Source organism: Osmerus mordax, chromosome 25 (assembly GCF_038355195.1).
Source record: "Osmerus mordax isolate fOsmMor3 chromosome 25, fOsmMor3.pri, whole genome shotgun sequence".
Taxonomy (NCBI): Eukaryota; Metazoa; Chordata; class Actinopteri; order Osmeriformes; family Osmeridae; genus Osmerus; species Osmerus mordax.
In genome coordinates, this window is record NC_090074.1 from 2,334,482 (window position 1) to 2,362,470 (window position 27,989).

Consider the following 27,989-nt stretch of genomic DNA (forward strand, 5'->3'; position numbering starts at 1 on the left):
GTTTGCTGAGTTTGTGTTTTGTTCAAAGGGACACATTTGTCAGGTCTAGTAAGGAACACAATATTCCTACAGATCCAGGAGTTCATAAACAGATAACAAACAGGCAAACAAATGTGTCATTGTGTTTATTAACAAAATAATTAAATTATGACTAAAACATGTAAACTCGCTACATTTGGAGTTGTCGGTAATTTTGGCCACCGTCAGAAGGGGCACATTTAAACACACAGATGGTAAACAGCATGAGATGAACGTTGTAAAAAAAAAACTGAATACTTGATTATGATTAATGCAATTTAATTCAACATGATTTGTGATTGTACAGTAACGATAACCTTATCAAGCAGCATCTATTATACAGACTTTGTGTAGGAAAGCACTGGAATTATTAAACAAGAGCTGGTTATTCAGATACGAGATATTCAGATTGGTATTTTTTGTTACCAACATTCCACTCTGTATTCTCAACTACTTAAGTTAATACCACACTTGTCTGATCTGTCCTTATACGCTCCTTAAGGCAGGCGTGCTAGCTGGTGCTTCTGTGGGCACTGGGTGACACTAACAGACTGTCCAATGGTCCTTGTAGTTCTTTGCGTGAGGAGGAACGTGGTAGTTGTAGTTCTTTATCTGGTAAGGACCCAGAGGACCTTGTGACGTGGGGTGAAGATGAGCCAGGAAGGACGGAGGCCCAGCTGGGACACAGGAGAGCAGGGTGCCATCCGCACTGAACATCAGCGCAGCTTCAAGGTCCACTCTCCTTGTAAAGAGTTTGACTAAGTCAACGGAAACGGCATCTATACAGACATCTGGAGCTGATTGTATGGAAATGTCGAGCTAGGATTGTCAGTCAAGAAGGAGAGCATTTCATGCTCAAACGCTACACGCGAAGACGTACGTTGACCTTTTGAAATGTCACTGAAGTAACTACTGAAAAAGAGCTAGAATACAGCATGTATATTTTACACATATATAAAGCATTCAGTCACATCTTAAGAGTTAGAGTCTTCCACCCCCAAGGCCCATTATCAATGTTACACCAAACATGTGACCCCCCCCCCCCAAAACTATCACGAGACTCGTGATAGTAACACTGAACGCATCTCTGTGCTTGGGGGTCCCCATCAGGCCTTCCGGAACACGGAGGGTTGCCGTGGTAACGAGTGTTCCGACCGCTCCGGAGTTCCGCCACGACCGAAGTGTGCGTGTGCCACGCCAACGCGTGGCACACGCTCGCTCACACCGGGCTTCTGTGTCGTGTCCGGTCGCCGTGGGGACGCCGCTGGCTTGAACACACAGCTGGCCTCCGACCAGACCACAACCACGCACACTTAGAAGTTCAGATCACATGACATATAACACACACACACACGCAGAGCTGGTCGTCAGATCAGCTGATGTGTGTGTGGAGGAGGAGGAGGGAAGGGGGGATGGCTTCTTTGGTCCCATGTATTTGGCTTTGAGAACACACTTTCACACACTACTACCTACTATAGCCTGTATGATTGGACTATGGTTACCAAGGCAATGGTTGGCTGTCGACGAGAGTCGTTGATGACAATCTGATCCATGTAGAAAAACCGAGGTCAATTCAAACAGACTTTTGGAGTCAGGATATCATTTGAAGCAGTCTACAAGGAAAAAAAACACCACAGGACACTAAAGATGGCTACATTGGAATTTAGGACAACCAGTTACCCACCTAGTCCCAGCTAGAACCGTCAGCTAAGACCACCATACCGCTTTCATCCTTGGATAAATCACTGATCTGACCAGACAGAATGTGGTGACAGTTGCATGTACGCCGGTCGGATTACACCTGCAAAGCCAGGTTAGGTAACCTCGAGGCGCACTGAGCAGCCAAGCTGCCTCACTACGACTCCTGCAGTAACACACCCCAGCCAGTAGGGGGACACACAGCTTCCTGAAACACCAGATATCTGATCTCTCAGTCTCTCTCTCTCTCTCTCTCTCTGTCTTAAACATGAAAGAGCTGACACAATAGAAAGGACCGAAGGTTGTCTTAATCCGAGAACCTAACCGAGTCGACTAATTTGTTCTCTAATTTAATTCTGGCCATCCATTGTTGTGAATCTCCAATATTTAGGCTCCTCTCCTTCATCTACTTCCTGGAGCCCCTGAGCTCCAGGGGAACCTTGGGAGACCCCGATTGAAAAGCAGTGCATTGTGGTACTCTGAGTCCAGTGCCCTGGAACTGAATAGGCATTCTAATGCCCACATGGGTTCAGTTCAGTAATACACTAGTAATACTAATACTACTACTGCTGTTTTCTAAATACAGTATTTACAGGTTATAGGATTGTTTTGTAATTCACACACAATATCACTTTTGACTACCCAAGTGCCTCGTCTAACGTTGGTAAATAATGAACGTACTACTAAACATAAATAGAATAACTAGATCACACTTTAAGTAAAAAAAAAAAGAAAAAAAAAGATTAAAATAAAATAAAATAAGTAGTGCAATAAATGCAATGAATGTTAACCAAAACATTTGGTCCACATGGTGCTTGTTAGCCAGTAGCCCTCAGCAATACTGCGCAGGAGTAGGCGGACTGAAACAGGACTGAACATGGTGTTTCTCATGAGAAATACATAGTGCATCCAAACACCATCTCAGTTCCCCACCCCGCGAGCTCGACACCAAAACAAAGAAACAACAGAATCCTTCACCTATTTAGAAAGTGTGTGTGTGTGTGTCCAGGCACACACTCTCCCCTCCTGTCCTGTGGCCTGCCGGAGGTCAGGGGGTCAAGGGGTCAGAGGTCAGATGAGGATCTCCACCATGTCGTTGTCGACTTCCTGTTGGGCGGCAGGGGGCGGGGCGTGGGGCTGGAACGGGGCGCGCCTCTCTAGGGTGCTGGAATGGAACACTGGAACGTCTGCAGACAGACAGGTAGATATCAGTACCCCCCTCCTCGTCAGACAGACAGGTAGATATCAGTACCCCAATCCTCGTCAGACAGACATGTAGATATCAGTACCCCCCTGCCCATCAGACAGACAGCTAGATATCAGTACCATGGCTGGTAACACAGACACGATAGACACGTTTGAATAAAGTTAAACAAGTTCAAATAAAGTTAACCAGGTTTGAACGGGAGTGTTCCTGAGTGAGGCACCTGCTATGCGGTCGGGGATGTAGACGGGGCTGGGGCTGGAGAGGCGGCTGGGCAGGGTGATGCTCTGCGGGGCAGGAGGGCTGGCCTTGGCCCCCTCCGGGGCCTGGCCCTTGTCCGTCTGGGTGCAGCTGTCCCGGCTTCCACTCTTGGAGTGCCCAGCCGTCATGGGGCTGGAGGGCAGGACAGGGGAGGGCGAGGAGGAGATGGAGTCCGTCCTCAGGGAGTCCATGCGGTACTCTGGGCTCAGCAGGAGGCCTGGAGGAACGTAACGAGAACGCTGGGTTTAGTCCTCGCAGAACTCCCATGTTATAATATCCCTACATGCTGAGTCAGTGGGTTTCGGTTGGGGGTGAGGGAGGGGGGGGTGAGGGGAAAGGAGAGGATAGAGAAGGAGAGGGGGAGGCAGGGATGAGGGGTGGGTGGTTGACTCATGTTTCATGTTACATACCACCCCACCCGCAGGCTCATAGCTCAGACTCTTATGACAACTGGACATTCCTCACTACTGAGGCCAAATTCATGGTGCATTAATCATCATCGTCATAACTGTGGTCAGATCAGATTAAGCCAACCCCCATCTCTCTCTCTCTCTCTCTCTCTTTATTAATCTCTCTCTCTCTCCCTCTGTCTTTCCCTCTCTCTCTCCATCTTCTTTATTAATCTCTCTCTCTTTCCCTCCTCTCTCTCCCTCTCCCTGTCTCTTACCCAGACTGCCCTTCCAGCTGGTGTCCTTGCGTTCCTCTGTGATGGGGGAGGAGCTAAGGCCCAGGCTGTGGGACAGCAGGCTGGAGCCGCCCGTGTTGGCGATGGACATGAGGGACTTGGAGGGTCTCATGGTGGCCGGGGCGTCAGACTTGCTGGGGTCCTTCCTGGAGCGCTGGTGGAGCACCTTGATCATGGCATCCTTCTCTATGATCTGGGCGTGCAGGTTCTTTATCCTGGGGGGGAGGGGAGGTGTGAATTAAGCCTGAGTCAGTACCAGGTGATTCAGTATCAGGTGAGTCAGTACCAGGTGAGTCAGTACCAGGTGAGTCAGTATCAAGTGAGTCATTACCAAGTGAGTCAGTACCAGGTGAGTCAGTACCAGGTGAGTCAGTACCAGGTGAGTCAGTACCAGTTGAGTCAGTACCAGGTGAGTCAGTACCAGGTGAGTCAGTATCAGGTGAGTCAGTACCAGGTGAGTCAGTACCAGGTGAGTCAGTACCAGGTGAGTCAGTACCAGGCGAGTCAGTACCTGCTCTCCATGTCCACACAGCGTCTGTTGGCCATGAGGATCTCCTCTTCCTCTTTCTGGATGCGGGCCTCCACAGATGTGTCATAGCTGTTGCTGGGGGAGTGGCTAATCACCGACGATGTATCCCTGGCAACAGGGAGGGCGGGCGGGGTCATTGACCGGGACACCAGACCAAACACAACATAGACCTTTCTCAATTATCAATCCACATTTATATTTTTACACAGGTTTATTCATATACAATCTATGCTTACCCAGGAGAGCAATGAGCTGATAAAGAACTACAACTACCACCTCCCCCCCCTCAGACGAAGATCTACGTTCTGTGACAGCGTTACCAAGCGGCCACAGACGTGCCTGCAGTTCCTCCTCCCTACCTCTGGGTGGCGACGGAGGCGGCAGCGTCCAGGGCAAACTGCCTCATGACGCTCTCCTCCAGGTACTTCTGCTCCCACTTGGTCATGTCGGCCTCCAGGGCCAGGATCCTCTCCTCCTTCTCCCTCAGGTGCTCCATCAGGGCCGTGGCGTTGTACTCCGAGGCCCCGCCTCCTCCGCCGCTCTGAGCCCCGCCCTGCCGCTGGGGGGAGGAAGGGGGACGGGGGGAGACGGAGTGAATATACATCTCTCTCCTCTCTCTCGCTCTTCTCTCCTGTAGGGTCGCTGAGTTCACCAGACCAAGGCAGTCTGTCAGTTGCAACCCCTCACCTCCATTCTCTTCTCCTGGCTGGCAGGACAACTGACTAGCTGGCAGGATGCGTAGCTGGCTGGCTGGCTGGATGACTGGACCTAACTAAATTAATTTGGCTGGCTGGCTGTGCGGGGCTTGCTGACAGATGTCCTGGCTGGTTAGTCTGCTAACAGAACCTGGTCAGCTGACTGCCCCCTGGCTGCAGATTGGCTGGTTTACTGTCTGTCTGGCTAAGCTCAGCTCTAATGTAAAAACATTCCCCGCTCCTCTGCTCTGGTGGGAATGCTGGACACACAGGAAGACAGGGAGGAATGTCTGGACCAGAACATGTCCACTGGGAGTCTGCCCCAGGAACACCAGCAAAGACATACTGTCAGTGTGTGTGTGTGTACCTGCAGCTCTCTCTCCAGGTGTGTGTGTGTGTGTGTGTACCTGCAGCTCTCTCTCCAGGTGTGTGTGTGTGTGTGTGTGTGTACCTGCAGCTCTCTCTCCAGGTGTGTGTACCTGCTGCATGCGTAGGGCCTCCAGCTCTCTCTCCAGGTGTGTGTTTGTGTGTGTACCTGCAGGTGTGTGTGTGTACCTGCAGCTCTCTCTCCAGGTGTGTGTGTGTGTACCTGCTGCATGCGTAGGGCCTCCAGCTCTCTCTCCAGGTGTGTGTGTGTGTTTGTGTGTACCTGCTGCATGCGTAGGGCCTCCAGCTCTCTCTCCAGGTGTGTGTGTGTGTGTACCTGCTGCATGCGTAGGGCCTCCAGCTCTCTCTCCAGGTGTGTGTGTGTGTGTGTGTGTGTGTGTACCTGCTGCATGCGTAGGGCCTCCAGCTCTCTCTCCAGGCGTGTGCGGAGCCTCTGCTCCAGCTGCTCTCTCTTGTCACACGCAGCCTGCAGCTGAGCCAGCGCCTGCTGCATGCGCTCCACCTTCTCCACGTACACCTGCTTCTTCTTCAGCTGCACACACACACACACACACACGCAGGCACACACACACGCACACAAACAACAGAATAGAATGAATACCTCAGTCAGATATATTCATTAGAATCATATTAGTGCTTGTGCACAAACACAGACATTATGTGATAACTTGACCAACAGAAAACAGGTGAGACAGAAATGTTGTACAGTTCCCAACAACCCCTGCTTCTCCAGAACACCCCCCCCCCCTGCCCACCATGTCACGCCCCTTTACCCCTCCAGACCCCTCTACCCCTCCAGACCCTCCTGCCCCTCCAGACCACCCTGCCCCTCCAGAGCCCTCCTGCCCCTCCAGACCCCCCTGACCCTCCAGAGCCCCATTCCCCCCACCCTGCCCCTCCAGAGCCCTCCTGCCCCTCCAGAGCCCCATTCCCCCCACCCTGCCCCTCCAGAGCCCTCCTGCCCCACCAGACCCCCCTGACCCTCCAGAGCCCCATTCCCCCCACCCTGCCTCTCCAGAGCCCTCCTGCCCCACCAGACCCTCCTACCCAGATAAAGGACCCTTTGTGTCCTCAGAGCCCATGTCTCCCAAGTGTCTCTGCTCACTCTTTGAACTCCAGCAGGAGTTGGACTGAATGGAGTGATTTAGCTCAGGGGGGAATCTCAGCAGAGAGCACAGGAAGAAAAGACAAATACAAAAGAAAGAGAATTAAGGGCACATAACAGTGTTCCCACACACAGAGGGGGAAAAAGAAGAGATAGGGAGAGAGAGATAGGGAGAGTTAGAGAGGAAGAAAGAGCGAGGGGGAGATCAGAGACAAAGATAGAATCGGAGAAAGAGTTAAAGAGAAAGAAAGAAAGAAAAAGGGAGTTATAGAGAGAAAGAAAGAGTGAGAGAGAAAAATGAAAGAGTGAAAGAGAGAGAGGGAGAGAGAGAAGGAATGAGAAAGAGAGAGAGAATGAGAGAGTAAGCCAAGAATCTGTCCTTGTTTCGCTCTCTTTCATGACGGAGGGAGGGCTGCAGTCAGGCTCTTTGTTCAGGAACAAGAAGTCGCTTGTGGCGGAGGGAGGGGAGGAACGTCCCGGAACTTTCCAGAACCCTCCCGCACCGATTACCCCTCGCCCCCCTGTGCCGGGCTGATTCAGAACCCCAGGCCGGGCCAGGGGCAGGGGTGGCAGGGTGGCTAAACTACCTCAGAGAAGCTCCAGGTTTCCATAAGGGAGATCTAGAGAGGCCATGCCCAGAGACAGGCCAGGGATTTGGGGCTAAAAAGGAGGCTTGAAGCCCTTACTGGCCTCTGGAGGAAGGGAGGTGGAGGATGGATGGATGGATGGATGGAGGGGTAGAAGGACAGATTCCAGGCTTTCATCCTGATAAGGACTCAACTCGTCATTCAGTTGAATAAGTACCAACACAGTTGACCTGTTCCTAAACTGTACAAGAGCTTTAGCCAGGCAGCGGTCATGCCTCAGTTCTTCCACCAGGGGGCATCAGGACACACGCAGGACCAACCCCCTGAAAACTGCTGCACATTTGCAGATCAACAGTTGGGTATTACCGTGACCTAAACATCCCCTCGTCACTCACCTCCTCCTCCAGTTTGACTACTTTGGCCTGGGCGTTGTTGAGCGCCTGATCTCGGATCTCGATGTGTCGCCTCTGATCCTCGGTGGTGGAGCGCAGGGCGTTCAGTTCGATCTCCAGCTTCTCCCTCTCGCGCACCGTCTCCTTGTCTGGGTGGAGTCAAAGCAGCGCTTCAGGTGAGTTTACATGAACTCCTGAACAAAGCCGCCTGAATGTGTTTTCCCGGGGAAAGACATTCGAAACGAACGCGCTTTGTAGAGAAGGTATCTGTGACATAACATTAAAAACAAACCTCTGTAGTCTCCCTATTTCTCGGCCCGGCTCTCTAAGCAGACACATTCAACACGGAGATCTACACTTTCTCTAGTTGCCACTAACTGTCCACTGCAGTTTAGTAGAAGAAGAATTATTGTTGTGTGTTAGTCTGAATCAAACCTGGAACCTTCTCCAAGAAAGCCGTACAGGGCCTGCTGGGTCAGTATGTGGCACCAGTGTTCGACAGATGACGTTCAGTCGAGCACAAAGTGAAGCTGAAGGTTCTCTCTGCTGGGGGAGGTATGTTCAGGGTGCGTGTTGAATGTTCAAGGCCCGATGTGTGTGTGCGTGGTACTCACTCAGGACCAGCAGCTCAGAGATGTGTGTGGTGTGGGTGTGGTGTGTGTGCGTGTGTGTGGTACTCACTCAGGACCAGCAGCTCAGAGATGTGTGTGGTGTGGGTGTGGTGTGTGTGCGTGTGTGTGGTACTCACTCTGAACCAGCAGCTCAGAGATGTGTGTGGTGTGGGTGTGGTGTGTGTGTGGTACTCACTCAGGACCAGCAGCTCAGAGATGTGTGTGGTGTGGGTGTGGTGTGTGTGCGTGTGTGTGGTACTCACTCTGAACCAGCAGCTCAGAGATGTGTGTGGTGTGGGTGTGGTGTGTGTGCGTGTGTGTGGTACTCACTCAGGACCAGCAGCTCAGAGATGTGTGTGGTGTGGGTGTGGTGTGTGTGCGTGTGTGTGGTACTCACTCTGAACCAGCAGCTCAGAGATGTGTGTGGTGTGGGTGTGGTGTGTGTGCGTGTGTGTGGTACTCACTCTGAACCAGCAGCTGAGAGATGGTCTTGCGGTTGTCCTCAGAGCCCTCACTCTCCCTGGCAGCAAGCTGCTTGTTGGCTGTCTCCATTCGCTCTGCCACAGAGAACACACACACACACACATCAGGTGACGACACACACACACAGGACACACACACACACACATCTTACACAGGGCTTAGAAACGCACTATAAACAAATGCATGAATCTGAGCCTGTCGTGACAACACTGGGACGCTAGTAAACGTTTCTAAACAGTTTTTTTTCCTGCAGAAGGAGCTTTGCGCCGGAGGGATTTCAGCGCAATTAAACAGTTTATGGACGGACTGTGAAAAAGCACGGACTGAAAAGGAGGGTGGGAACGGAGAGAATATGAAGGAGGGGAGGAATGGATAGAAGACCCCTGGAGGACTGTTTAACGGGAACATGGCTGAGGTGGAACTGTTCTCCGTCTGAAGAACCCCAGGGTTCCGTGCGTATTAAAAAGCCTGGAGGGGCCGTTGGTTGCCAGGGCGAAAAAGGCAAACAAAAACAATAACTCGGCGTCAGCTTGTTTGCCAGAGTAACGGCAGTAACTCTGACAGAACCTTCTGGAAATACTGGAACCAGAACAGAACTGTGCTCCTTCTGGGCCAAACGTTAGAATAATATTTCTGCGAGCGGTTTGAGGCCAGCGGGCGGCAACACACAGAGAAACATCCAGAAGGTTTGATCGATTCCCTGCCGTTCTCGTTCCTCGCGTTCTGTTTCTCCAAACGCTATGAGGACCAAGTCGTACGTTTAACGCCAACCCCAGAAGGAGGGGAAGATATCAGTTTCTCATGTGTATCGATGGAGGGGGAACAGAGGAGAGAGCGGGAGGAGGGGTGTGTGAGAGCGGTTGTGTGTGATTTTCTGTAAAAGCCCAGAGATTCCCAGTGGACCTGTTCTGGGCGTTGAGCCACGGAGTTTGGGCTTTCATCCATCAGTAGGAGACCTGAGTGGATGGAGAGATGTGGAACTCCACACCCCTCACAGGACAACAGCCTAAAGACGTACAAAGAACATTCTAGAACGCTGTAGAACGATCTAGAGCATCGCAGAACAGTCTAGAATAACGTAGAACAGTCTAGAACGGTACATGGTGGTCCAGGCATGAAAGCACCTTGGCGAGACACGTCAACAAACCTGATCGACCGACTTAAGATTCATTTCCAAATCAATACCGTTCTGAATTTCCGACGCGCACACACACCTTTAAACGTGCTTGTGTGAGTGTGTGTGTGTGTGTGTGCCGTACCTCGCAGGTCTCTGTTGAAGTCGTGCAGTCGTCGCAGCTCAAGCTCCAGCTTATTCCTCATGGTCTTCTCCAGAGACTCCCTCTTAGACGAGGACTTGGCCAGGCTCTCGTAGGCCTCTGACACCAGTTGGATCTCTGTTTCCAGCTGGTGGGGGGGGGGGGGGGAGGTTAGAGGAGGACGAGAAGTTAAACTTAGTAACCGAGATACGTGCAACAACAACCAACATTCATGTACTCTAGGACACCCTCCCCGTTCTCTGTTAACCCTCCACCCCCCAACACGCACACACGCACGCACACACACACACCTCTCCAGACCTCCTGTTACCTTCTGCAGCTTGGCCACCTTGTCCCGGCACACCTCCATCTCCTGCTTGAGCATCCTGTTCTCCTCCGACAGCCTGTCGACCATCTGCTGAGCGCGCTCCATCATGCCGTACGGCTCCCCCTGCAGGTGGGGGTGGGGGTAGTGCCCTGGGGGCAGCCCCTGGTAATGCTGTTGCTGCTGTTGCTGCTGCTGCTGTTGTTGTTGTTGCTGTTGCTGTTGTTGGTATTGTTGTTGTTGTTGTTGTTGTTGATGATGATGTTGTTGTTGCTGCTGCTGGTGGTGCTGCTGGTGCATCCTGGAGGTGGATCCGTAGGAGTCGTAGGGAAAGCCGTGGCCCCTTTGGGGTGGGTGGTGCGTGGGTCCCTGGCCGTAGGGGTCCCCCTGGTGGGCTCCCGGGCCCTGGTGGTTGCGGGGGCCCATGGGGGGGTAGGCCTCGGCCTGCGGGTGGGGGTGGGAGGCGCTGAGCAGGCTGGAGAGGGTGGAGGACTGGGCGCGGGACAGCGACCCCACGGAGGTGACGGAGGAGGTGGGGCTATGGTGGTGGGCAGATCTCTGGGAGTGGACTGAGCCATCCTTATTGGACCTGCACACAATCAATCAATCAGTCATTCGATTCAATATTCGATAAATAAGCAAGCAGTAATTGTAATACGTGATGTGATAATGACGTAACGTAGGGGGCCTCTAGATCAGTAGTCAAAGGATATACCACCGGGCTAAAGCCAAACCCTCTGAACCAATCACAGGGCAGGAAGCACTTGGTTTGTTCGCATATATTTTCAGCTATGGAAACACCCTCTCGGTCCTCTCTCAGGGTGACCGTGACAACGAGAACGTTCCCCCGTAGAACCGAAACGGATTCGCCTGCAAAGGGCCAGGAGCATGACACCGCTGCTGTTGGGTAACTTGGGGAGGAAAAAATAATAAATAAATAAACGGGTTCAAGAAGAACCCGGCATTCCTGACAAGCGTCACACAGACGTCATCCAAGATCTGGGTCGTGTCACAACTCGCCCCGCGTGTCGACAAAGACGCTGGCGTCTTCCTTGACGTGGGGGTGGGGGGGGAGCAGGCGTGAAACAGGCTGAACAGGATCTGGTCCTTCCCTTCTTCCCGACTGCTGGCGAAGGAGTGTGTGGGAAACAGGCGGTGGGGGGAAAACGCCTGACTCAGCCTTTTTCGGCTCGTCGCTAACCTGAACCAGAACACTCTCAGAACCTCCGGGCAGCTAAAGTAGGCCGTGTGCAGGCCTAGACCCCTCCACCACCAGGGCACCACCTCGAGAAAAAGACTTGCACAACTATACTCCATGCCTTTAGTGGTTTGGAATAGTTGTCTGTACTTGCCAGTTATGTACTGGCTATGTGATTTGAGGGTGCTTTGACTGCTTAAAATGACACTAAACTAGAACGTTTACACAAAGGCCCTTTATTTAGGAGACTATGGGCATCAGAGACAGACAGCAATTCCCACAGACAGTGAGTGTGTGTCACTAGGTGAGTGTGTGTGTGGGTGAGTGATTGTGTGTCACGAGGTGAGTGTGTGTGTGTCACTAGATGAGTGTATGTGTGTGGGTGAGTGAGTGTGTGTCTTGAGGTGATTGTGTGTGTGTGTATTACTCACCTGAAGGAGCCGTACTCTGGAGGAGGCTGGTACCTCACGTGTGGCATCTCCCTGCTGTGCTCCCTGGGCCGCTGCTCCTGGTAGTAGTGCCCCCCTGGCCCAGGCCCCAGCTCTTGCTTGGGGGGGGAGCCCATGCCCTTGAAGGGGTAGTCTGGTGGGGGTCCGCGGTGTTGCCCCTGGGGCTTGTAGTAGTCCCCTGGGGGCCCGGGGGGAGGCAGCTGGGGGGAGAGGGGGGCGGAGGTGACGGGGGCGTGGGCCTTGACGCCGCTGGTGGCGAGCGACAGCTGCATGAGGCGCTCGCTGAGGGAGCGGACGTGACCCTGCTTCAGGTCCTTCAGCCCGTCGTCCTGGTGCACCTTACCGGGGCCGCTCACCCGCTGCACCGTGGGCCGCCCCTCCGTACGCACCTGGGGGGGGGGAGATTAGTTTTAGTTAGTTAGACATTAGTTTACAGTTTACATTAGACGATACCTGACGATATTTTTACTGGAGACGATACTTTACACCTGACGATATTTTTACTTGAGACGATACGATAATTTACAAGAGACGATATATTTGACATTAGACAATCAGTCTACAACCAGACATCTAAGTAGGAACATGCTGTCTTTACATGAACACGGTTAGCTACAGTTAGCTACAGTTAGCTTAGCACGACAGCGCCCCACCTTGGCGTTGGTGACTCCCGTCACGTAGAAGGCGGCGCCGACGGAGCCAGGAAGCTGCTGCTGCTGGGGCGGCGGGGGCTGGTGCCCCCGGTAGTACTGAGACTGGACCTTGGCTTCCTCGTAGGAGGGGAGGTCCTCCGGGTTGGGCCCCTGCCCGCTGCCCCCTCCGACGCTCCCTCCACCCCCACGAGAAGAGCCCAGCTTCTCCATGCCGTTGTCCGTCTGCAGCTCCTGTCCCTGGGGTTCCTGCCGGGCGATGTGGGGGGTCATGGAGTGGTCGTCTGCAGGTCCCTGGCCGCCGTACCCCCCTTGCTGCTGTTGTTGTTGTTGTTGCTGTTGTTGTTGTTGTTGTAGAGCCAGGTAGTTGCGTCCCTCGCCATAGCGCATCTGCTCCTGTAGGAGGCGCTGGAGCACGGTGCTGCTGTTGCCGCCGCCGCCAGGGGCGTTGTCCTCGGCCGCCGCCCTCATGTCAGCCCCGCCCTGCTGCTGGGCGCGCACCTCATGGAAGGAGGAGCTACGTCCACGGTCGATGCTCCCTGGAAGGGGGAGGGCAGGTGTGTGTGTGTGTGTGGGGGGAACGAGGGGCGGGACGTGGAGTTAAGGGGTGGAGGAGAGGGTGAGAGACAGGGGTGGAGGGGGGGGGGTCAGAACATGGAGAGGCAGGGGTCGAGCGAGGTCATACGAGGTCCGACATGGGACACAGTGAGGGCCGTGTGGACACGATGGAACACACAGATGGGGAGACGGTGATGTCATCACACACAGAACCATCTCTTTCTTCTGATTGGCCTGGCTGGGGGACAACCTGCAGAAGTCAACCAACCAAAACCTGGGGGACAACCTGCAGAAGTCAACCAACCAAAACCAAAACCAATCCTCGCCCCTGCCCCCCTCTTCATCAAAACCCAATCAAGCGGCAGGATCAGACCGGAGTCTTTAACAGTCAGGCAGCTGGGCCTATCAGCTCTGTTTTCTAAGGTCCCGCCCTCTCCTCCAGTAATGTGACTGGAGGATCCTGTGTCAGCAAAAAAAAAAAAAAAAGAAATCCTTCTTTTCTTTTAGTTTAGTTTTTCCTTTTTGGCCAAACTGATAAGTCACCCGATGACACGTCACCAGAGCCAGACTGTTAAGGACCTTCCGGAAGCATTCTGTGTGATTCCAACCACCACCCCCCAGCCCCCCAGCCCCCAAAACACGTATCTGCTTGACTGTCAACATGCACTGCCCTACTCCACTAACCACTGGGCCCAGAGTCATCTGTTCCATGAACTAAAGTCAAACATTTATCGAAATAAACACATCCAAATTTGGAGAAAGATTTAACGTTTTTGATTGGATTTTCTAATTCTGCCCCCAAGGTAAGCGTTGTGATTGACACCGTTTGTACAAACACACACACAGTACTACAGAGAAAAACAGGTAAGTCCTGATGTGTGTTAGTGTTATAAAAAAAAAGGTCAGAGAGTTGAAACCACCCAAGAAACGTTTGCAGGCGAGTGAACTCCGACAGCGCCTGCCCTCCAAATCAAACACACTCGTTTCCGTTCAGTAAAACGGTCCTTTCAACTGGCGCCAATAAAAAAAGCCACAAGCGAGCCTTCGGCTTAGCGAGTTCAGTCGATGACCAGTTTTTTTCCCAATGTTTTCTATATATTTTTTTGCGTTTATTTTATGTTTTTAACACGGTTCTGTGCGGTGGTTTCCACTGACAACCTTGAATGTCGCGACCAGAGAGAGAGAGAGATACTACAGGCTTAACACCATCTACAAAGAGAATGAAGGGGAAATTTTATTACATCTATGGCTGTCTGAAATCCTTTTCATTCGGAGCGAGGACGAAGCTTTTTTCCGAAACATCTGTGGTAAAAAAAATATATGTGAGTCAGCTTGGAGCCGTTCTCTCTCCCCAACGTCTCCCTCGTCCTCTCTCCCCGAGGAAGAAGGAAAAGAGAGAAGAAAAATTAAAAAGAAAGGCAAAAAATGGGTCACAGCGGTGTGTGTGTGTGTGTGTGTGTGTGTGAATACTCTCCTGACATACTTCAGATCTTACTTCCTGCTTCTCCTCCACAAACTCTTCTCTCTCTGACTCGCCCTCCGCCGACACAAACGCTGGCGTGACAACGGACAAATGAAGGATGGGAACACAAAACAAACACGGTGAACACACACACACACACACACACACACACTGAGGATGAAGGGATGAATCGAGGACATGGCCGGGTGAATGGATGAGGACTGGGTGAATGTATGCAGGAATGAAGGATCACTTTGTGACTGTTGTGGCGTGGTGACATGAGGAGGTGGTACGTGGTTTGTTTTCGCGGGCTGACGACCTTGTGTGTGTGTGTGTGAGACACTCGTTCACACACACACACTCACTCATTCACACACGTTCACTCAAACTTAACCAGGGGAACTCACACGGGAAAAGACACCAACTTTCATACAGTGTTTTGTACGTTATATTTAGCGAGTGGTTTGTGTGTGAGTTGTTTGTCTACTCAGGAACAAAAACGAGGTTAAAGGGCAACTATCTATTTGTTCGCTACACTTTGAGATTAAAAACCACAAAGACACCATGGTTTGGTTGTGTTGTTTTAAAACACAGGGACGTTTAAACCACTACTCCTCAACTAGTTATCCCAAGTGAAAATTATTGTACACTTAAAGTATACGTACAAAGTACAAACGTACTTACATTCTGTATATTAAAGTTATTTGAATATACAGATTCAGTGTACTTTAAGTAAACTGTCAAATTGTGTAGGGAAACAAATATAGTTCATGTATTAACCTCCCATTCAGATTTAACTCAACAGCTTTTTTGTTGGCTTGGACATTTATAGCTGTGCCAACTTCCTCCTCCTCCCCCCCGCCAGGCCACCTACCTGTGTAGGTGCTCTCCGCCTGCTCCGTGGGGGGGGGTCAGTGGGCTGTGCTCATGCTGCTGGGGCGTGGAGGGGGGGTGGGGGGCGGGCGGGGGGGGCGGCGTGGGCGAGGCCTCGTCCTGTAGGGTGACCAGCTCCTCCAGACGCTCTAACACGTACAGGCGCTGCTCCACCTCCCTCAGACCCAGCCACTCTGGAACACACACACAGAGACACACACACAGAGACACACACACACACAGAGAGACACACACAGGCAAGGTCAGAAACTGGGCAATGTGTTAACGTACACAAACACACACACACAGCGCTCCCTTCGATAACACCAACAATGGAGGGTTAGGGTTAGGACTCACAATGGGCCCTGGGGAGGAGAGGAGAGGAGAGGGAGGGGAGGAGAGAGGATGGAGGGTAGAGGAGAGGACAGGGAGGGGAGGAGAGAGGATGGAGGGTAGAGGAGAGGACAGGGAGGGGAGGAGAGAGGAGGAGGGTAGAGGAGAGGAGAGGACAGGGAGGGGAGGAGAGAGGATGGAGGGTAGAGGAGAGGAGAGGGGAGGGAGGGGAGGAGAGAGGATGGAGGGTAGAGGAGAGGAGAGGGGAGGGAGGGGAGGAGAGAGGATGGAGGGTAGAGGAGAGGAGAGGGGAGGGAGGGGAGGAGAGAGGATGGAGGGTAGAGGAGAGGACAGGGAGGGGAGGAGAGAGGAGGGGGGTAGAGGAGAGGAGAGGGAGGGGAGGAGAGAGGAGGGTAGAGGAGAGGGGAGGGAGGGGAGGAGAGAGGAGGGTAGAGGAGAGGGGAGGGAGGGGAGGGGAAGAGAGAGGATGGAGGGTAGAGGAGAGGAGAGGGAGGGGAGGAGGAGAGAGGATGGAGGGTAGAGGAGAGGAGAGGGAGGGGAGGAGAGAGGAGGGTAGAGGAGAGGACAGGGAGGGGAGGAGAGAGGAGGGTAGAGGAGAGGACAGGGAGGGGAGGAGAGAGGAGGAGGGTAGAGGAGAGGACAGGGAGGGGAGGAGAGAGGAGGAGGGTAGAGGAGAGGACAGGGAGGGGAGGAGAGAGGAGGAGGGTAGAGGAGAGGAGAGGGAGGGGGAGGAGGAGAGAGGATGGAGGGTAGAGGAGAGGACAGGGAGGGGAGGAGAGAGGATGGAGGGTAGAGGAGAGGACAGGGGAGGAGAGAGGATGGAGGGTAGAGGAGAGGACAGGGTGGGGAGGAGAGAGGAGGGGGGTAGAGGAGAGGAGAGCGAGGGGAGGAGAGAGGATGGAGGCTAGAGAGCAGGGGAGGGGTGGACAGGGGAATGTGAGAGAGTGGGCAGTTTCAGTGAAGCCGTTTCCTCTCCTCAACCCCCTAGTCACGGCCAGGGGCCCGACCCTTACCCTGCAGCTGTGGCCGTGTAGGGGAAAGGGTGTGTGTGTGGTGCATCGTGTGTGTAAGTGCATTGTGTGCGTATGTACGATGTGTGTGTACTTGTGTGTGTAGAAATGAAAGTGTGTGTTTTGGGCTAGGACGTGTTTTTCGTAGTGTAGCGTGTATGTTAGTGTGTGTGTATTAAGTGGGATGCATGTGTTTTGTTGGGTGTTGGTATGTTAGTGTGTGTGTGTGTGTTTTTGGGTGGGATGAGTGTGTGTGTGCAGGGTTGGCCCCTAGCTGGAGTCCAACAGGATGACAGGATGTCCAGGGATGACAACAGAGCGAAGGTCTTAACAAAACAAGACAACTCCCTACTTCTCCCCGGGTGAAATCACCGCCCGGTCCTTCACCATCAGGAACGGGAACATCTCCGTTTCCCTCAGAACCTGACGGGCCTCGCACAGCAGACCCACGGTTCTGGAGGAGACATTCTGAGGAGAACATGTGGATGTTCCTCAGGGTGGATGTCGCTCAGGGCTGAGGAACATCTCACAGATCTGGGACCGTGCCGTTCAGCGACAAACAAAAATGGAGAGCAGCGACCGAGCAGATGTAGACTTGACACACACACACACTATGACAACTAGTCCACATGACACACACACACCATGATCACACATCTCACACGATGTGATGCTGGTATGAGTAAAGTCATCTGAATCACAACAACTCTAATCACCCTCCCCTTCTGGAGAATGACTTCCAGATGCCCCCCCCCCCTCCTCCATACACACACCTCCCTCTTTCCCTGTCACATTCCTCCTCTCCTCCCTCCTTCTCTCTCCTCCCTCCTTCCCTCTCCCTCCCTCTCTCTCCCTCTCTCCCTCCTTCCCTCTCCCTCTCTCCCTCCCCCCTCTCTCCTTTCCCTCTCTCCCTCCCTCTCCTCTCCCTCTCTCCCTCCTTCCCTCTCCCTCTCTCCCTCCCCCCTCTCTCCTTTCCCCCTCTCCCTCCCTCTCTCTGCCTCTCTCCCTCCTTCCCTCTCCCACTCTCCTTCCCTCCCCCTCCTCTCCCTCTCTCTCTCTCCTTTCCCTCTCTTCCTCCTTCCCTCTCCCTCCCCCTCTCTCCCTCTCCCTCTCCCCCTCCTTCCCTCCCCGTCTCTCCCTCTCCTCTCCCTCTCTCCCTCCTTCCCTCTCCCTCTCTCCCTCCTTCCCTCTCCCCCTCTCCCTCCTTCCCTCCCCCTCCTCTCCCTCTTTCCCCCTCTCTCCCTTCTCCCCCGGTGACTGTCGTTCTCCATGTTCTCTGTTCCAGATAAACAGTTTGTTCCGTGTGCAGAGCAGGACCAGGCATTCCGTACAATCTTCAGATAGAATTCCCTGGATGTTGACCTCACACACACACACACACACACACAAACACACAGAGAGAAACACAGACACATTCCGCTGACAGCTTTAAGAGTGCCCTGGTCATGGACAATGTCACACACAAACACACAGTTCTACCACGATGTGCTCTTAGAAATCCTCATCTCAGTACAGTGGACCACAGCAAACCACACACACACCGTTTGTTTGAAATATCTCAAACAACCCATTCCCCCATGTCCCCCACCTCCCCCGGCGCTCGGATGAGACCCAGGCTGAGACAGCACAGCTGTCTGCAGACAAGCTGCCCCCCCTCTTCCACGCTGTCTGGTGAGGCCTGCGAGTGTGTCACCTTCCGCTCCCACACACACACACACCTGGCTCCGAGAGAGGAGAGCTCAGAGCAGGCTAGCTAGGACATGGAGGGGACCTGGAGGGGACCTATACCCCAGAGAGGAACGCTGACTTGAGGGTCGACTTCTCGGAAAGTGACCATAACAACTCTGCTGGTGCTGTTCCTACTCACCCTGCTCGCTAGGAAAAGGTTCCGGACCGACTCCAGTGTGGATCTAGGTAGGTTCTTCTGCAAGCTCCGGATTCCCCAAAACCAGCTCCACAAAGACAAACTCGTCCTCTCAAAAACCAGGTCCAAAAAGACAAACCCGTCCTCTCAAAAGTAGAACCACATCCCGGGGCACATGAGGTGTGGAGTGAAGAGCGAGGGCGAGATACTGTCCTCCGCTGCCGTGCACGTCTCTGGGAGTCCCAGCCGTCTGCTCTCCTATGGGTGTGCACCTCCTCCCTCCCTCCCTCCGTCAGGTGGGGCTGGGAGGACAGGTGGACTGGCGGCGCTCCAGGTCCCGCCCTCATACCTGCGCGCTGGTGTAACCTTCTGCCTTGTTTACTCTGCCAACGGCCAGGGGCCACTTCCTCTTGGATGAAGACTCTGAGCAGGCACCTTGCCAACGGACTAACGGGCCGTCGTGACCAACACGAGCAAGGGAGGGGGAGAGAGAGAGAGACAGAGAGAGAGAGAGAGAAAGCAATTGACAGAGAATGTGAGTAGAAAGAGTGCGAGAGACGGAGAGAAACATTGCAAGACACACAGAGTTCGGGTGAGTCAGGACTGAGAGTCAGAGTCATCACATGGGATCGTTGGTGACATGTGGTTTCGTAGACAAACAGCTAGGAGAGGAGATGAGGGGTGGGAGGAGGAGAGAGGAGAGAAGGAGAGGAGAGTAAGGGGGTCAGATGGCTGAGCGGTTAGGGAGTCGGGCTATTAATCAGGTTGCCGATTTGATTCCCGGCCGTGCCAAATGACGTTGTGTCCTTGGGCAAGGCACTTCACCCTACTTGCCTCGGGGGGGGGGGGAATGTCCCTGTACTTACTGTAAGTCGCTCTGGATAAGAGCGTCTGCTAAATGACTAAATGTAAGGGGGGGGGGGAGGAGAAGGAGGGGAAAATGTATCTGTCTCCAGACCTGCTGAAACATCTCCCAGCTCAGTGAGACACACACGCACACACACGGCCCTGACACAGGGTTGGAGAACCCCAGATGTAGATCTGGATTGGGAGATGGTGGCTTCATACTTCCAAGTCACTCGGCCTTCTGTCAATATTTGCGTTCCACGTGCACGTTATTCCCCCCACACACTGCCTGTTTATCCTGCTAATACCCCTGGAATGTAGAGAGAGAGAGAGAGAGAGAGAGAGAGAGAGAGAGAGAGAGAGAGAGAGAGAGAGAGAGAGAGAGAGACAGAGACAGAGACAGAGACAGAGACAGAGACAGAGACAGAGACAGAGACAGAGAGAGAGAGAGAGAGAGAGAGAGAAAGAGCTTGGGGGCAACAGTTAGGACAAGGGAAAAGGGAGAGAAAGAGAAAACGGATAGTGTGAGAGAAAAGGAGAGAAGGAGGGAGATAAAGACACAGTACCCTGACTATTATCACCACACACACACACTCTTAAGAAGATGATTGAGGGTCTTCTAAGGCCAGGAATAGGCCTGGTGCTGAGGGGGGGGGGGGGGTGCTGAGGGGGGAGGTTAGGTGGTGACGGGGGTGAGGGGGGGTGATCCTTCCTTGTTCTCTGTATCTGACATGAGGACTGGGAGTCTTGTCTGCCAAACAACCAGCACACTTCCTCAGTAGGGGACTCCCACTTGGCTCCACACACACACACACACTCCACACACACATAGCTGTAGAGTGGAGATAACCGTTTTCCTTGCAGTGCAGTTCCTCTCTAAACTGAACATTGAAGTGTCTCTTATCTAAAACACACACACTCACACACACACACCCCAGCCTCCAGCTATAACTGTCAAATACCTGAGAAGAGGTGAGGAAATGAAAAGGAGAGGAGAGAAGAGGAGAGGACTGTGGCCCCAGTGTAATCACCATTCCCTCCTGACACATACAACAGGGGTATGACCCAGGAGAAGCCTGTAGCTACAGCATCTTCACACACACACACACACACACACACACTCTCTCTCTCTCTGTGTCACAAACACACACTTTCACAGGCGGTGTTTATGTAAGAGAGGAACATTAGCTTCCAGTGGTTTAATGAACAGCAGAGAGCCTCTCTCTCCGTCAGACCAGGGGAAGCTCATGGAGATTAGATAACACTGCAGATTGTTGTGGGAGACGTGAAGGATGGGGGGAGGGGGGGGAGAGGAGCAGGGGGTAGGACAGCAAAGGGGGGAGGAGGGGGGCAGAGAGAGGTGGAGGAGGAGAGGAAGAACACAAGAAAGAAGGGGGAAATAGAGAGAAAGAGAGAGAGAGAGCGAAAGAGGTAGACATGGAGAAGGGGGGGTGGAGGGAAGGGGGAGGGGGAGCAGAAACACATGGCAGGAACCAAGCAGGAAATGCAACATTCCAATCTGGGAAGGCCGCCCCTCTTTCCCTCCCCCTCTCCCTCTCCTTCCCCTCCCTCCCCCTTCCTCTCCCTCCCTCCCCCTCTCCTTCTCCCTCTCCCTCCCCCTCCCTCTCCCTCCCCTCCCTGGCGGTGTGAGGCGTAGCGGTATGGTCTCTCTGAGGTCTCTCCGTGTCCATTACATGGCTCTACTCTGGCCCCTGTGATATTCTCCCATGGTGCAACTGGAGAGAGGAACAAGCCAAGAAACTCTGACACATCTGCACCATCTCTCTCTTCTCTCTCTCTTTTCTCTCCATCCTTCCCCTCTCCCCACTCTCCCTCTTTTCTCTCTAGCTTTCTCCCTCCTTCCCCTTCTCCTCTTTCCATCCTTCCTCTCTCTCTCTCCTTCCCTCCCTCCGTGCTTGGACTTGCAATGATTCATTTGAGGAAGGGGATCATGTTCCATTAAACATGTGAAAGGGAGAGAGGAGGAGAGAGAGAGACAGAGAGAGAGAGAGGGGTTTTGGAGGAGAGATGGTCATAGGATAGGTCCATCTCTCCCTCCATCTGTCCATCACTCATCACCTCCCTCTCCCTCTCCTGAGTGACCCCCCCCCCCACCACCACCACCACCTCGACCCAACTCAGAAACACTCCCCCCTCCAGCCTGACCTACTTATCCCAGGAACATCAGCTCTCTGTTCCACAGAGTCCTTTGTTGGGGCAGAAGGAATCCAATAACTCTGAGCTAAGCTGAGACATACAGAGAAAGAGAGAGAGAAGGAGAGAGGTGGGCCACAGAGTGAGAGGAAAGAGATGGAGAGGAAACAGGGAGAGCAAGGAAAGAGGGAGGTTAGAGAGAAACAGGAGAGAAGAGAGGGGGTGAGAGAGAGAGATTTTATCAGACTACTTTAAGACCTCCTGTCCCCCTCATAGTAAATGAGAAACAGTCTTGGGTTGTCATGGAGACCCATAAACTAACCGGTAGGCATTTTGGCCAGAGCTATACACCCCCCCCCCCCCCCCCCACCCATACCCCTCTCCCTCCCTCCCTCCCCTCCATCTCTTTTTCCAACTCAATCAAGATCTCTATAATGTGGTTTCATTCCCTTCCACAACACACACACACACACAAACTGGCACCCGCCGTTCGGAAACACAAAGACTTCCAAGCACACACACACACAACTTCCTTAACCCCTCACCACAGTCTTTCTAATACGTGTGCGCACACACACACACACACACACACACACACACACACACACACAGAGGGCCTTACTGGAAGGCATGTGGTGTGAGATGAGCTGGCTCCTGTCACTGGGGCTGTAGGCAGGAGCTTCTTGCTCTCCTCATCCCTCTCCTCCTCTCTCCTCTCTCCTCTCCTCTCTCCTCCTCCTCTCCTCTCCTCCTCATCCCCCCCTCTCCTCCTCCTCTCCCCTCTCCTCCTTATCCCCTTCTCCTCTCTCCTCCTCCTCTCCCCCTCTCATCCCCTTCTCCTCTCTCCTCCTCATCCCCCTCTCCTTGTCCTTCTCTCCTCCTCCTTTCCTCATACCCCTCTCCTCTCCTCCTCCTTCTCTCCTCTCTCCTCCTCACCCCCCTCTTCTCCTTCTTCTCTCCTGTCCATCCCCCTCTCCTCTCCTCCTCATCCCCCTCTCTTTCTCTCCTCCTCTCCTCTCTCAAGGGCGGTCGAGCATCCACAGCAGCTAACACGGTGGTTCCAAAGATAAGTCAAATCAAATCAAAATGCATGTGTATAGCCCTTTTTACACGCAAGCATGTCACAGAGGGCTTCACATACGCCCATAGAACTGCCCCTCAACCAACCTAAACCCTCAAGGATAAGAATACGATCGTGCACATGGTGGATGACATCATGAGGACAGGCTGTGAGAAAGGAAGTCTTTTTCAAGGTCATGAACAGAACAGGCCAGACGCCTTCATAATGCTGCTAATCCATTTGGTGAAGAGCAGAGAAGAGCAGAGAGGACAGTAAGAGGACATGTGGGGTGGTGAGTGGAGGTTCTGTATGTCAAACCTCACATCTCAGATGAGGGTTGAATGCGGAGGGCTCAGTTTCCTTCCAAACGCCGATGCAGTCTCTGCGCAGCTTGTCTGCCTAGAGACTGGACTAACGATCCAGGGTAACGGGGAGAGATGTGTGTGTGTTTGTGTGTGTGTGTGTCATACGCTCATGAGCTGCAGTGGGAAATTCCTGAGGGGTAGTGTGTGTGTGTGTGTTTTCGTAGGGGGCACCAGGTCCAGTGCCCCCCTCACTCCCCCCAGGCATCAGCAGTGCGTCCCCCCCCCCCCCCACAACCCCCCCCGCCCCCCCAACCGTAACTCCCACTCCTTTGGCCCTTTACAAGCCAACTCTCTTTATATAGCATCCACTGAAACACTTACTCTATCACAACACACACCAGCGCACATACCATGCACACCGCATGCCTGGAGAATAGTTGGCTCAATGCATAGACTCACACACACACACACATACAGTTACAAACACAGTTTCACACACACATGCTCATACAGTTTCACACACACACCCACAGTCTCACACAAACGCACGCTCATACAGTTACACACACACACAGTCTCACACAAACGCACGCTGATACAGTTACACACACACACAGTCTCACACAAACGCACGCTCATACAGTTACACACACACACACAGTCTCACACAAACGCACGCTGATACAGTTACACACACACACACAGTCTCACCGCAATCTCTCACACGGTCACACACACACCAGCTGGCAAACACACATGCGCACACTGATTCAGTACACACTGAATTGTTATTCTACAGGGGGGGGGGGGGGGGGGGGGAAGGAAGCCTGTGGATGCGCCTCTGCTGAGTCAGCACGCACAACACTGAGGGGGGAGAAAGAGATGAAAAAGTAAAACCAGAAGTGAGATAAAGTGTTTGTGTGGTGGATGGGTGTGGGAGTTAAAGAGAGAGAGAGAGAGACGGAGACAGAGAGAGACGGAGAGAGACGGAGAGAAAGAGACAGAGAGGGAAAGAGACAGAGAGAGAGAGAGAGGGAAAGAGAGACGGAGAGACAGAGGGGTAACAGTCAAAGGCATTCCTGGGCTGTGAGTCAATAGCAGCAGAAAGACAGTTCTGGCAGAAACAGTCCCCACCACAACCTAGGACTACACACACACCCTCCACCTCCACACACCCTCCACCACCACCTCCACACACACACACACACACACACACACACACCCTCCACCTCCACACACACCTTCCACCACCACCTACAAGACTATACACAGGCCTGTCTGTTGGCCTATCTACCTAGCCGTCTGCTTGTCTGTCTGTCTGTCAGTCCCCATGTTTGTCTGTCCCCATACCAGGGGGGTAATAGAAGACATGCGACCTGTTACTGACACCAAGACTATACGCCCTGTCAAGTGGACCAATCCTGAATTAAAAGCCAATTAAAGTAAGGGTTTGAAGACCCCATATTGTTCATTTCAAACCACTACAAACCCTACACACACACACACACAGCTGTACTAGGGGAATGTCAGTCCATAAATTCTTCACACACAAGCATACACGTCAGCGCGAGCACACACACAGGGTTAATGATTTAATGTTGATTTACTCACATGGAGTTTAAACAAACATGGCTTCACAGGCTATATACAGCACAATAGCATCTGGTCAGCATTGATGGAGACAGACTGACTGACATGCTAACACACTGACTTACACACTTGTAGGTCCTTCATTCACCAGCAGCACACAGAGAGGGAACGACAGTTGTAAGATATGACAGGAAAAAGAACTGTGCTCTGACCTCAAAATAGAAAGGTAGAAACCATTGTTTAGGCTGCAATGTAAATATATCTGAGAATAGAGACTGAATACCAACTGTCTTGATTTAGAACATCCGTTTTAAAATCAGAGCATAAGGTTATTTGGCTGAACGTTTTAATTCACTGTGCAAGTAATTTGATAGTGTTCATGGGTCAAACTGTAATTACGAAGGTTTTAAGGACCGACTAAGATATGCAATGTCTTAAACTTCGGATACATCAAAGGATGACGGGGTCAGCATTGCCTTTTTATCACTAAAAAGTCTACAAACACACACATGCTGAGGAAACGGCAAACTCGCTGAATTCCAACACAAATCCCTGTGAAAGGAAAATCGCTTCTGCAGACTGTGAAAAGGCCAACAGAGTGCCAGCATAACCATTATTGTTGCTATGATACTGCACGCTGGATTTTCTTTACATATATTTGCCACGAGATAACTTCTATGTATGTTATGTGGGCTTTATTCTTAAATAAGTAGGGGGGATTTCAGCACAATCTTTCACAGCGAAGTTTAAAAGGAATTCCGTTATTCACTCGTGTTTACCTTATAATGAAGCCGTACAGGAAACGCTCCGGGTACTTTGTTGACGTCTCCGGTACCGTATTTCCATAGAGCAGATCTGAGAAGAGGATTCTGTACAAGTTCCTAAAACACTACAGTTCCGTGTGTTGCTTATTATCTAATCCATGTTCATTCTCTACTTTTTCCCCCCCCGGAAAGTTTCTTCTTAGACCGGGAAACGTTGCTGCCTCTCCTCATTTCGCACAGGCCCACTGGAAAAGTTGAGGAAACCAACTTTCCACTTGACTGCACTATGAAGGGAATGTGTAGAAGAACGGCCCCCTTTCCGAAAAACCGCAGCAGAGTCGCGGCTGCAGTTCGGGCATCTGAAACCGGGCCGAAGCAAGCCCCCCCCCCCCCCCCCCCCATAACCCCCTACCAACCCCCTCGCTTGTAAAGAAATCCTCCAGTTTTCTGGAGGGAAATCCCTCCTTCTCCAGTCCTGTATAGGAAGTTTGCCAATTTTTTTCTGCCGTTTCTGTTGGCTTCTAGAACCGTCGCTCAGCCATGAAATGAAAAATCACAAAGCCCTTTTGTATTTCTGTAAAAACTTTAGCTGGGATTACCACGAAGCGAATTTCACGCAAAGATAAGTTGGCCTATTGCAGTAACAATTTTGCGTCACTCGCCCAACCAAATATGTTACTCCATCATTATAAAAAGTATGTTCTTTTTAGAAGAAAAAAATATATATTAAATGATTAAATACATCGGAAATGTTAGGGCATTGTCTTTTCCAAACGGCCTTTTGGTTAAAAATGGTCTGCCCCTTTGCCTTTTCAAAATGTAGGTGCCCGCAAAGGGAACATGGTCTATTGACTGAGATGCGTTAATCACCACGTCTCATCCACCATCTCCATGAGGATGATCGCAATTCAACGGAGCAACAGGCCCGATCCAACATTCCTGTGCCAACTGTAGACCTCAGGCAGGCCTGGTGCAAGCAGGCCCGTGTATTGTCATCCAAACCAGTTTCTCTCACACAAAGGGACATTCCACTTATAACTGTAGCCTAATAAGTGACGATTTCCTCAAAACATTGCGAGGAAAACATAAGCCTATATACGAAAATGAAAGAAATGCCAATTGTAAGGCCTGCTATAGGCCTACTCTCTCCTAATCCTGTTTTTTAAGGGTGACAATAACACAACCTAAAAGTTTTGAAAGAGAAAACGAGCCCTCACTGTGGAATCCAATCTTCTATTGTTGCTCGTTTCAATACCTCAATGTCGAGGACTTAGCGCTGGCATGTTCTTCTCTAGGGAGTGTCTACTGTGTGAGATTCGTAAGCTTTGTCTACAGGTGAGCAGATGAGGACCACACAATTAAACAACAGGGAGAGGAATGCGCCCTTCCCAAGCTAATGGTTTGTAATTCACTGGATCGACACAACCCATTAGATCATCGGGCAAGTGACACACCTCAGACTATTTTCACTGTGTAGGTCATGTGATATTCGCAGTTGGAGCAGAGATTCTATGAATTCATTTGCTTTGCAGGTGGGTATGTTGAGAGGATGTGGTATTTGTTTCTGAGCTTGAATCATAACTGAACGCGCGCCTCCAACGTGGACGTGTGAAAGGAGAAGAATGTTTTAAACAGAATACATACCCAGCATTGAATCACTGACTTCCAGGAGACCAAGACCTGAGACTGAGTTTTCTGTGGAAGAGAGAGAATTCAAGGTTCACAAAAACCTCCAGTCTGCACACTACAGGCTCTCAGAAAACTGCAGATTTTTTCCTGTATTTAACCGTTATGACGTTCGCTGAGCGCCACCGTGTGGGTGCCACCGTGAACTGCACATTTGGGCCTAGATTAAAAAAAGTTTTACCCTCCTCCAAAGTTTAAGAAACGTTACAGCCCCGGGATATTGGAAAACAACGGAACATTAAATATCTTTAAACGGTTGTGGGTCCATTGAGGAGCCCCAGAGCTTCGTCCTTTGATCAACTTACCGAGAAAGCTTTTTGCGAATTCGGGAAGGCCGATATGATGTATCCATCCCGCCACCTCCTCCGCGCTCCAGAGCTCGACTGAGATCATTGTGACTTAATTCGTCTTTCTTTAGCTCTTAACCGCTGCGCTACAGTGGAAATAAACAAAAATGTCGATGGGTACACATGTTGTCACTCGTCTTTGGTTGGGTACAAGGATACTGACACGACTTCTTGAGTTACATCAGAAGCCAAATTTAAATTCGCCATGCAGGCTTGCAGTAGATGGCGGAGTGGGTCCGTCACATGTTTTGAGTTGCGATACGTGGATATGCGGCAAGTCATGTTGCCGAGGTTCTCCAGCAATCTCAGACACCCAGGCATGTATTTGGGCATGCGACAGCATGTATTGGAAGCCCCCACATTTTAGGTTTCTACTTTACACTCAGGAGACCATCGCCTCGTAGTTGAAGACCAGATTCGCTCAGAACTCTATACATTATAAGCCGTACTAACAGACCGCTGGGCGAATATTTCACAGGAATTTATAACACTTACCCGAATTTGTTTAAGTGGTAAAAAGTCCATTATTTGCCACGCGTTGATGAGGTGAGAAGCACAATACCTCGCCAGGTGAGGGTGGAGC

The 27,989-nt window shown here is 52.0% G+C and overlaps 1 protein-coding gene across 8 annotated transcripts; it reads right to left on the reverse strand.

The window, feature by feature from the left end:
- Window positions 1-109: 109 nt before the first annotated feature.
- amot (angiomotin) lies at window positions 110-27,487 on the reverse strand. 8 transcript variants are annotated; one of them, XM_067228746.1, is made up of 17 exons: window positions 27,365-27,487; window positions 27,018-27,068; window positions 15,428-15,620; window positions 14,575-14,645; window positions 14,333-14,393; window positions 12,537-13,072; window positions 11,866-12,272; window positions 10,243-10,825; window positions 9,915-10,059; window positions 8,637-8,729; window positions 7,565-7,710; window positions 5,860-6,009; window positions 4,755-4,954; window positions 4,378-4,482; window positions 3,849-4,081; window positions 3,144-3,398; window positions 110-2,903 (listed from the first exon to the last, which is right to left on the reverse strand). In XM_067228746.1, exons 5-17 carry the CDS (start codon window positions 14,391-14,393, stop codon window positions 2,788-2,790), a joined length of 3,030 nt encoding a protein of 1,009 aa, XP_067084847.1. In that variant the 5' UTR covers window positions 14,575-14,645; window positions 15,428-15,620; window positions 27,018-27,068; window positions 27,365-27,487; the 3' UTR covers window positions 110-2,787. The 8 variants fall into 8 exon arrangements, with proteins under 8 accessions (XP_067084847.1, XP_067084842.1, XP_067084843.1 ...); XM_067228741.1 differs by having other exon boundaries at window positions 4,378-4,503; XM_067228742.1 differs by having other exon boundaries at window positions 4,378-4,503; window positions 14,333-14,645.
- Between the last annotated feature and the right edge of the window lie 502 nt (window positions 27,488-27,989).